General features: G+C 37.2%; 1 protein-coding gene across 1 annotated transcript; it reads right to left on the bottom strand.

The window, feature by feature from the left end:
• Positions 1-1,254: 1,254 nt before the first annotated feature.
• LOC141842794 (uncharacterized) lies at positions 1,255-5,566 on the bottom strand. The gene is made up of 5 exons (XM_074730795.1): positions 5,499-5,566; positions 2,849-3,213; positions 2,488-2,699; positions 2,304-2,383; positions 1,255-1,435 (listed from the first exon to the last, which is right to left on the bottom strand). Exons 1-4 carry the CDS (start codon positions 5,564-5,566, stop codon positions 2,312-2,314), a joined length of 717 nt encoding a protein of 238 aa, XP_074586896.1. The 3' UTR covers positions 1,255-1,435; positions 2,304-2,311.
• Between the last annotated feature and the right edge of the window lie 5,696 nt (positions 5,567-11,262).

Below are 11,262 nucleotides of genomic sequence, written 5' to 3'. Positions count from 1 at the left end.
CACGTGGTGGAAGACTCAAAGGACAGTACTCGAAGATCAGAGCTTATCTTGGTTATCTTTCAGAGAAGCTTTCGAGAGGGAGTACTTTTCAGAAGCATTCGGTATGACACAGCGCCAGACATTTCTGAACCTTAAGTAGGGTGATCGTTCGGTTACGGAATACCATACGGAGTTCTCGAAATTTTTGAAGTTCTGTCCACAGTTGGTAGCTCAGGACCATGATTGGATGCTCCAGTTTACTCAAGGACTGGCTGCATATATTCGGTTGAAGATGTCCAGTTGTACGATCAACACATACAGAGAGGCATTGGATTGTGCTCTGATTATCGAGATGACCCAGTGGTAGGTGACTCAGGAGAGAGATGTAGAAAAGTCAAGGGACAGAGTTCTAGTCAAAAGAGGCCAGCTCAGGGGTCTAGTACACGGGATTCTTCCAGACAACAAAAAGGGAAACGACCTGCTGAATCTTCGAGTGACTTTTAGAAGAAGGAAATTTCAGAGAAGAAATGTTACACTACAAAAAAATCATGATTTTGCGACGAATTTTGCGACGAATTTTAAAAAAAAAATTCGTCGCAAAATTTTTTGCGACATATTTTGCGATGAATTTTTTTCGTTGCTATAAAGTCGTCGCCAATTTTGGCGACAAAATTTCTCGTTTCGTCGCAGATATTTGCGACGAAAACTGAAATTCGTCCCCAAGTTCGTTGCAAATCTGTGACGAAATCTAGATTCGTCGCAAATCTGCGATGAATGATTTTCGTCGCAGATTTGCGACGAATCTGGTTTTCGTCGCAGATTTGGGACGAATCTGGTTTTCGTCGCAGATTTGGGACGAATCTGATCTTTCATCGCAAATCTGCGACGAATTTGGGGACGAATTTTAGTTTTGTCGCAAATTATCCAATTACGATATAAATGCGACGAAATCATTTTCGTCGCAGAAGTCGTTGCAGATTTGCGACGAATCTAATTTTCATCGCAAAATTCGTCGCAAAATCAAAATTTTTTTCTTACCTACCCCTTTATTTATTGATTATCTCGTAGATACAATACACGATCCAATTGGATCGAATCAAATTATACAATTAACCTATACATAAATACACATATTAATATCAATCCACATCCACATACACATATCAATTCACATAAATTAAAATCACAAATATTCACATCCATATATAACAATCCACACTCTACAAATATACATATCAATTCATATCATGATCGAAAACATTAATATCACTCCATAACAACATCAATATCAACATAATGAAATCCAAACCAGTACATCCAGTCATATAAATCTATATACAATATATGTAATGTCAAGAGGGATGATCAGGACCAAGAGAAGATGCAATAGAATCATCGTGCTTGTTTTTGCTCTCCGGATACTCTGCTTCCTTCTTCGTCAATATATTTTCTTCTCCTGCATAAGAAAACATGATAAAGAGAAAGTATCATTCTTAGAATTAAAATTTAAACCTATAAACTAAATATGTAAAGACTTATCTCTTCTTCTGAATTTTTTTCAAAAAATCTATTTAAAAAAAAATAATATTATTATTAAAAAATATATAAATTAGTAACTTACACTCTAATATTTGATCCGGACGGTGAGCCATTAGCTAATGCAAGACAAAGTTTAACATTCTAAATTGTCATCTAATCCACTAATAAAACTCCACAGTTTAATAATTATGGCAAGTATTTTTTATTTCTGACCATAAGACATCAATTTTATAGTTCATATTATGTTTGTGTTGTTTGGCATGCCATCCATGCAAAATACACTTGTTTTTTCCTTTTCTTTTCTTTTTTATCTTATCAAATATTTAGATAGGTCTTCCACCTTTCATTTTCTAATAAAAGAAATAATATTCATTTTATTTTCTCCCATTTTCCCATAGAATCATACCAAGTAACTTCGGCAGGGCAGGGCTCCACCTTTCATCCTACAAAGAAAAGAAAATCACAGACCTCTTTTTCCCACAGTTTTTAGTAGATTCGTTTGCTATTTTCTTTTCCATTTTCGTTTATTTCTTTATTCTAAGCATCAATGTAGAGTCATGAGCAATCCTTGTTTCAGAGCTATAATCTTCTAGACATTCCACCCTCAGCCACCAACAAAGCACATTGTCCTTGAAATAAACAATCGTTGCCCCATATGCTTACTTACGTTTCACATCTTAATACTACTGTCAACCCCTCTCAGACTATGAAAGATAAATACAAGTGCAGATTGCAAATGCAAAATTGAATCTCTAATAATTCACAATTACGGGAAGCAAACTCACCGTCCGGATCAAAGAAAGAGACTTGTTTTGTCTTCCCATCCGGTTGGTTGGGTCTTCTCGAACGTTTTTATCCCCTTCTCCTACACAAATAAATAAAGATACTAAATTTATGACATACTACTCGGAACTACCTTAACAAACAATTGAAGGAGCGAAAGCAGAATAATCTCAGTAAAGATCGAACCTTCAAAGATGTTACAAAAGCAACATAGTTGGAGACGCCGAAGGAGATGTGGAGGCCCCTCAGGAGGGCACTTGGATCAAGGACAGCCGATGGTACTTCGGGGAGCTTCGGCTTGGGATCCTTCTCGACGAGATGCATATAGAAGGACGACCGAATGCGGAGCCAAATCACCTCGAATTCACCGAACTTGAAGGTGTCGATCTGCTCGAACCCTAACACCTTGAAAAAGAGCAGAAAGAAGAAACGGAGCAATTAGTAGTCGATTTCCGCTGCTGCAGAGAATAGACGACGGTGAAGATGATGGTTAGAATAAAGGACAAAACCGAAGAAATCCACGAAACCCGGCTAACTTCCCCTTTACCTCTCCGGTCCGGCGATGCCTTATGCGATCGGGAGCAGCAGGCGGCGTCGGCGTCCCGCGGCGGCGACTCAAGGCGTGGCGATGGTTGCGGGGTGGAGGAAAGGCGAGGAAGGGAAGAAGAAGAGAAGAGGGGACGGCGTCGGCAAGTGTGGGCGGCGGCGTTGGGCAGCAAGGCGGCAGAAGGCAGTGGCTTCGATCGGCGGCTGAGTGGCGGTGTCGGGCGAGGACGGTGGTGTGCTAGAGGCGGCCTCGGTTGTTGGCGGCGTCGGCTGGCGAAGATGGAGAGGCGGCGGCAGCGAGGAGGAAGAGAGGAGAAGCGGTGCGGAGGGGAAAGGAGCGGGCGAAGATTAGGTTTAATGTTAAAACTTTGCGACGAATTAATGTTCGTCGCTAGATTTTGACGAACGCACTATTCGTCGCCAGAATTTTGCGATAAAACAGTCCATTCGTCGCCAAAATTGATGAATTTAATATAAATATTATGTAATAATTTTAAAAATTTATAAATGTAAAGTAAAATTTATAATTTTATTTGAAAGTAGAATTAAACAATCGGTTTAAATTTAAAATTTATATCAAAATAATTAGTAATTTTACTATATGATTATATTTTAATTAAATTTTAAATTTGCAATAAATTTGGCGACGAATTGTTTAAAGTATTAAACAATTCAAAAATAATCATATATCAATTTTTACTTAAACTACTATTTGATCATTTTCTCCTTAAATTTTTATTCAAATTTGCGACGAATTGCAGATTCGTCGCAGATTTGCGACGAATTAAATATTCGTCGCAGATTTTGCAACGAATCTGTAGTTCGTCGCAAATTAGCAACGAATTTGGGACGAACATGCTTTCGTCGCCAAATGCATCCACCATCCTGATCCCTTCTCCTTTGCCAAATTGGCGACGAATAACAGATTCGTCGCAGATTTTGCGACGAATTACATATTCGTCGCAGATTTTGCGACGAATCACAGATTCGTCGCAAATTAGCAACGAATTTGGCGACGAAAATACTTTCGTCGCCAATTTCACTAACTCATCCACCGTCTCGATCCCTTCTCTTTTGCAAAAGTTGGCGACGAATCCGTAATTCGTCGCTACATTAGCGACGAATTCGAGATTTGTCGCTACATTGGCGACGAATTAATGATTTCATCGCCAAATTGGCGACGAATCTCGAATTCGTCGCCAATGTAGCGACGAATTACGGATTCGTCGCCAAATGGCGACGAATTTTGCGACAAAAATTTATCATCGCAATTTTCGCAACTAAACTTCTTTCGTCGCCAATTTCGTTGCCAACTTGCGACAAAATTATATTTCGTCGCAAAATTTGTCCCAAATTTGCGACGAAAATAATTCGTCGCAAAATTTCGTTGCTAATACCCTATATTTTTGTAGTGGTGACGCTCACGGAGGAGCAAAGTCGACTGTGGGAGCGTCACCAGTGACGGATTCGGCGTTGTCTGGATCCGCCCTCACGAGACGACGTCGTGGGCATACTAAGAAGTATGCGCAACAACGCTCCGGTGAGGTGAGCCGCTGGCTCCGACGAGTTGAGCAACATGGTTGTGTTTGGGAAGCGCAGATTGGGAATAATGGGTTGAGGAAGAAAACTATCGCAACAGAAAAAAAAAGTTTGATTTTAAAAAAAAATTGCATCTTTGGGCTACCACAGAGATCATGCAAATTAATTTTTTAAATGTAAATTTCATGATTTGTATTGAAATTGGGCTTCTTAATTGGGCATAGGTCCAATTATAAAGGTATTAGTTCAATTTATTAAAGATTTGATAAAAATGTCAAATATTTATTTACTAAATTGACATTGGTTGAATTATTAATAAAATTATTATTGATGTTAAAATTATTGCATGAAGTTTGTTAATATAACATTGAATATTTCAAATTTTGATCCTAATAATTTTAATTTCAAGGAGTAGCCACAACATCCTTAGAAAATTAAAAATTATATTTAATTATAGGATCATATTGAAATGTTAATTAATTATATAAGATGTAATAAATTTTATCCCATAGAAAAATTTATTATATTTTATATGATTAATTCAAATAAAATATCAATTTTACATTTTCTAATTTACCCACAGGGATTAGAAATTAAGAGCATAATTTGATAATTTTATCACATTATTTTATGAATCTAATTGAATTAATACTTCAACCCACAGACAAATTTTATGTTAATAGATTCATAATTTTTTTTTGTATATTTTGCATTGGTAGATATGTCATGTTGTTTAATTAGTTTCAAATTTCGTAACATGAGTATGGTTATTTACTTTTGTAGTTTGTCAGCCTGTTAATTTCTTTGATATGATGTGATGTTCCTGAGCTCTAAGGGGACAATTTAAAATTTGGAAGGAAAGAACTCTCCTACATTTAAGGTGCAAGGACATTGATTACGCCATAAGAAAGGATGAACCACCTCCTGAAAATATTTCTCTTTATGAAAAATGAGAGCAATCTAATCGCCTCTCAATAATGTTCATAAAGACCAAAATATCAAATAACATCAAGGATTCCCTTAAGCATTATGACAATGTTTGTGACTTATTGAAGGCAATAGATGATCAATTTGTGTCTTCAGACAAGGCTTTAGCTAGCACCCTAATTCACCAGTTCTCATCCATGAAGCTAAGTGGGATACGCGGTGTACGTGGCCACATTATGAGGATGAGAGACATTGCGGCTCAATTGAAGAGACTTGAGGTTGAAATGTCTGACTCTTTCCTAGTGCATTATATTTTCAACACTCTACCACTGCAATATGCCCTATTTAAAATCTCTTATAACACACATAAAGAGATGGTCAATTAATGAACTTCTGACCATGTGTGTTCAAGAGGAGGGTAGACTTGCTGTGGAAGAGGGTGGAAAGGTGAATTTGACTACACCTGGAAAGAAGAAGACATTTCAAGCCAAGGATAAGGGCAAGATTCCTGCCAAAGGGGGCATTCAGAAAAGCTCCAAATGTTTCTTCTGCAAGAAGAAAGGGCATTTAAGGAAAGATTGCACCAAGTTCAAACAGTGACTTGATAAGAAAGGTACTCAACTCTCTTTTGTCTATTATGAATCTAACATGATTGATGTTATTTATGACACATGGTGGATTGACTCTGGTTCTTCAATCCATATTACCAACTCTTTGCAGGGCTTGCAAGACCTATGGAAACTAGTGAGAAGTGAGTGTTATATTTATTCTGGAAACAAAATGTCCTCACATGTGGAAGTCATTGGCATTTGCAAGCTTATTTTATATAGTGGTTTTATTTTAAGTTTGGAAAAGATATTTTATATTCCTGATTTTGCTAGGAATTTAATTTCAGTTTCAAGGCTTGTATCTGTTGGATATTCCTTTAATTTTTCAAATTCATGTTTCAATATTTCTAATGAATTTGAAAGTATTGGATGTGGTACATTGTCTGATGGTCTTTTTCGTCTTAATTTAAAAAATGATAATCACTATTCCTCTATGCATGTTGGTGTTAAACGATGTGTCATTAAGAGAGTTCCTCTAATTTGTGGCATAGGAGATTGGGTCATATCTCTATTAATAGAATTAAGAGGTTGGTACATGATGGAGTACTTAGTGCTCTTGATTGGACCGACTTTAGTACTTGTATAGATTGCATTAAAGGTAAGCAAACTAACAAGTTAAAGAAATATGCCAAGAGGAGTTCTCAATTGTTAGAAATAATTCATACAGACATTTATAGTTCTGATATAGAATCATACCGTGATAAATACTTCATCTCTTTTATTGATGATTATTCTCGCTACATGTATCTCTACTTATTAAACAGCAAAAGTGAAGCACTTGATGCTTTTAAAAATTTTAAGGCTGAAGTAGAAAAATAATGTGACAAACAAATTAAGATCGTAAGATCTGATAGAGGAGGAGAGTACTATGGTAGATACACTAAGAGTGGGTAAGCTATCGATCCATTTGCAAAGTTTCTTCAAGATTATGGGATTGTTGCCCAATACACCTTACCTGGTTCTGCAGATCAAAATGGTGTAGCTGAGAGAAGAAATCAAACTTTAATGGACATGGTCAGGAGCATACTTGCTAGCTCCAAACTTCCTAGGTCCTTATGGACTGAAGCCTTAAAGACGACAGCGTACATATGAAATCGAGTTCCAACCAAAGCTGTCCAAAAGACACCTTTTGAATTGTTAAAGGTTGGAAACCAAGCTTGCGACATCTACGCGTTTGGAGTTGTCCGACCGAGGTGAGGATTTATAATCCACATGAAAGGAAATTGGACCTGAGGACCTTAAGTGCATATTTTGTTGGTTATGCCGAAAGATCCAAAGGATATAAATTTTATTGTCATTCTCATAGTGCTAGGTTTGTGGAATCAAGAAATGCCAAATTTCTTTAAAATGATTTAATCAGTGGGAGCGATCATTTTCAAGACCCTGGTCTTAGGAAAGGTCATCAAGATGTTCAATGCTCCACTTCAGCCAGTGGACCGATTGTTATAGTTCATAATGTGTCTTGTGTTCATGCACATATAGAGAAATAGGTCCAAGAAGTTCCACAAAGTACTGATCCAACTCCAGTAGATATTGAGATTTAGCAAATACTCAAAATTGTTGAACAATCTGTTGAGCAACATGATTCTGCTACACAGGAGAGTGTTGAGGCAACATTGAGGAGATCTACTAGGACTAAGAGATCAGCAATTTCTGATGATTATTATGTTGTGTATCTACAAGAATGTGACTACAATGTTGGAGCCGAAAATGATCCTGAAGCATTTTCACAAGCCATGAGTTCTAATGTATCTGACTTATGGTACAAAGCCATGAAAGAAGAAATGGATTCTATGACATCTAATAAAGTCTGGGATCTTGTCAAGTTGTCTAATGGTGTAAAAACTATTGATTGTAAATTCAGCTTCAATTTGCGTCGGTTCAACTCTGTTTTAGCCCTAGTTCATCTCAAATCAAGCCGGTTTAGCTCCAATTCGACTCCGGTTCGACTCAAATTCACAAGGGTTCAGCTCTAATCACAATTGAATCATAAATCATGAAAGTTGGGTCAATAGAATTGATCAATCTTGGCTTGAATCGGTCCCAATTGGCTCGATCATGGCTCCACTTGAGTCCTACAAAGAATTAAGCTCAATTAATATCAAATTAACCATCAAAATTACAGAAATTATATCAATCATTCAAATATATATTATATCACAAATACAATTCAATTATGTCCATTAAACAATTAATTGTCCACACTAAAATCCAAAATGAATCAACAAAATACCGTAAAATCCTATCTCATCAGAGGACTCATCCTGATTCATGTTGATTATGTTGAGTAATTGTAGTTATTATATGTTGAGCTGTGCATTATCACATCTACATGCTAGAAGTAGGTGTTGTTGCTTGTTATTGTTGTTATCTCACTACCTGTGTGGGTGAGAGCATTGTAGCACTGCCTGTGTGGGTGCGATCATTGTAGCACTGCTTGTGTGGGTGTGACCATTATAGCACTGCCTATGTGGGTGCGATGCATTGCCTGCTTGGGTGTGATTATTGTAGCACTGCCTGTGTGAGTGCGATCATTGTAGCACTACCTCTGTGGGTGCAATCATTATAGCATTGTCTGTGTGGGTGCTACAATGCATTTGCTGTTATATTATACTGCATTGTTATTTACAACATCTTTGTGTGTGACTGTTAACTTGTTTGATATATGACTGTTGTATTGTATGACATGACATGTATTGCTTGAATTTGCATGATTCCTATACCTGTTACACAGTATTGATCTTTTCCTTATGTATCACTTGAAGAGACTGTATACCTTTTGTTATTCTTATTGATATATCATGTTATGCACTTTCATCCTGTATTCCACTGAGTATCTGATACTCACTACCTAGACCTTAGGGTTGCATTATTTTCTCCCCAGATAGCAGATTAGAGGATAGTACTTGGAGCTTGAAGTTCTGCCAAGTTGATTCCATCTCACAACAGGAGATCTTGTTGGTTTGTTGTATACGAATTTTGGATCTGTGATTGTTATGTCATGGACTAATGTTGATGCTTTAGTAGAAGTATTTTTGTTATGTTTTCCGCTACGGGACTTTAGACATTTTATGTGGATCCTTGTATTTACGATTTTGGATTTTTGGTAGTGAATTGTTATATCATGCATATATTAGTTCATTAGTTTGTGGTCGTGTGGGTTTTATTCTTATCTGTTATGCATCTGTGATGTATGGTGGACGTGTAGTCCTTATTGTGGTCGTGTTGGCCTTTGTATGCATGTATTCAGGGAAATGACATTGTTACAGAGGAGGTGCTGTCGAAATTTATCGGACAGTCGTATCCCAAGATGTAACAATTTAGTGGTATCAGAGCATGTTAGATTCTTATGGATTTTTTGTTGTATTTATGATTTATCTTATACCAATTTAGTGATATCAAAGCTTAGATTCGTTTCTTTTGGATTTTACGTTGTTGTTTTATCTGATACCAATTTAGTGATATCAGAGCTTAGGTTCGTTTCTTTTGGATTTTACGTCGTTGTTTTATATAATACCAATTTAGTAGTATCAGAGCAGGATAGGTTCTTTGGATTTTCGTTGCATTTGTGGTCTATCTAATATCAATTTAGTGGTATAAGAGCTTAGGTTGTGAAGTCCATTTTTCAGTTTCTGTCAGATTTGTCATTGGATTTATCGTTGTATTTATAGTCTTTTTATCGATGCATTTGTAGGTTTATCTGATACCAATTGTTTGGTATCAGAGCATTAGGTTTTAGGGTCCATATTAGATTAAGCATTAGGTTTAGGGTTTAGGTTTAGTTTTTTTTTTTATTTGTCGTATCAGGTTTATCGAATTTTAGTTACTCGATTTAAATTGTGAGATGGACAGACAACGGCATGAATTCTTCAAGCAGTTGTAAGTAAAATTTCTAGTACATTTATTATTATTTCTAGAAATTTATAGGAGTTATATATATTATCAGGTGATATTATGGCCCCGGTAAATCAAGGATGAGGTCAACCACCAAGATGACCCGTTGCGCCAATAGAGTCGGAAGTTTCCGAGCATGTTATGGATAGTTAGGAGATATCATTTACTGATCTGGTATCGGCTACAGCTAGCAAGACTGTGGACAAGAGTCGGATACCATCACTGGCGAAGTCGATTAAGGACCGATTGACTCTATTCCATGGGGGATCTGACCCATGGTTTGCTCGCTCATGGTTGGAGAACTTAACTGATATATTTGCGTATATCTCTTGCACTGAGGTAGAGAAGGTTGAGTTAGTAGTGTACCACCTTCATGATCAAGTTGTCACGTGGTGGAAGACTCAGAGGACTGTACTCGGAGAGCGAGACTTGTCTTGGTTATCCTTCAGAGAGGCTTTTGAGAAGAATTATTTTTCAGCGACGTTCAGTCAGGCACGGCGTCAGGAGTTTTTGAGCCTTAAGCAGCGAGACCGCTCTATTACTGACTATAATATGGAGTTCTCACGACTCGCTGAGCTCTACCCACATTTGGTAACTCAAGATAGTGATCGGATATTCCAGTTTACTCATGGACTGACTGCATACATTCGAATGAGGATGTCTAGTTTCTCGATCAGCACGTACAAAGAGACGTTGGATCAGGTTTTGTTTATTGAGATGACTCAACAGCAGGTGGATTGTGAAAAAGACACAGAGAAGTCGAAGAATCCGGACTCACATCTTACTGGTCAAAAGAGGCAGGTTCAGGAATCAGAGTCTTGGGACTCTTTAAGACGGCAAAAAGGTATATGATCATCTTCAGGATCTTCGAGTGGGTCCCAGTGGAACCAGAAGGATAAGGATAAGAAATGTAATTGATATGGGTGTTTTTGTGGGATTATTTTATTTATATAATTTTTATTCCCATATTTATTGTCACTCACACCCATCAAAATTATTTATTTATTTATTTACCAAACTCCTAACTATCGTTTTAAGTAGTATAGAGAGGTCCAGGTCGTCTCTCTTGGACTCACTGACAGGATATTATTCTAGACACATGGTGCAGGATTTTTATTTCAACTTTATTCCTCAAATTGACAAATGAAAATCAAATTAAATCTACAATTAATAAAAGAATCCTAAATATACATTGTTTATAAATTAGATCAAATCATACGTCCTATCTGTTGATGCAGTCTGACCCGGTCAGACTTGAGTCTGATCAGACTTGGGATTGTTTTGTTGTTTGACAAGTAAAGTCGGATCAAATACATCGATATAGACCTATGCTGGTCGATCACTTGATCGACCAGCTTGCTTTGGTCGATCAGTTGATCGACCAGCGTGCTTTGGTCGATCAGCTGATCGACCAGCGTGCTTTGGTCGATCAGCTGATCAACCAGCA

Source organism: Curcuma longa, chromosome 12 (assembly GCF_044706935.1).
Source record: "Curcuma longa cultivar G26 ecotype Majalengka, Jawa Barat chromosome 12, ITB_CL_G26_1.1, whole genome shotgun sequence".
NCBI classification, from domain to species: domain Eukaryota; kingdom Viridiplantae; phylum Streptophyta; class Magnoliopsida; order Zingiberales; family Zingiberaceae; genus Curcuma; species Curcuma longa.
The sequence above is the reverse complement of the archived record's forward strand: the minus strand, read 5'-3'. Positions and strand labels throughout refer to the sequence as shown.

Coding starts and splice junctions, on each gene's coding strand:
- LOC141842794 (XM_074730795.1), bottom strand. CDS start 5,566: ATGTCTCTCATCCTCATAATGTGGCCACGTACACCGCGTATCCCACTT. Junction 2,700..2,848: donor GGCATCGCCGGACCGGAGAG/GTAAAGGGGAAG, acceptor TCAAGGTGTTAG/GGTTCGAGCAGATCGACACC. Junction 2,384..2,487: donor CTTTTGTAACATCTTTGAAG/GTTCGATCTTTA, acceptor TTATTTGTGTAG/GAGAAGGGGATAAAAACGTT.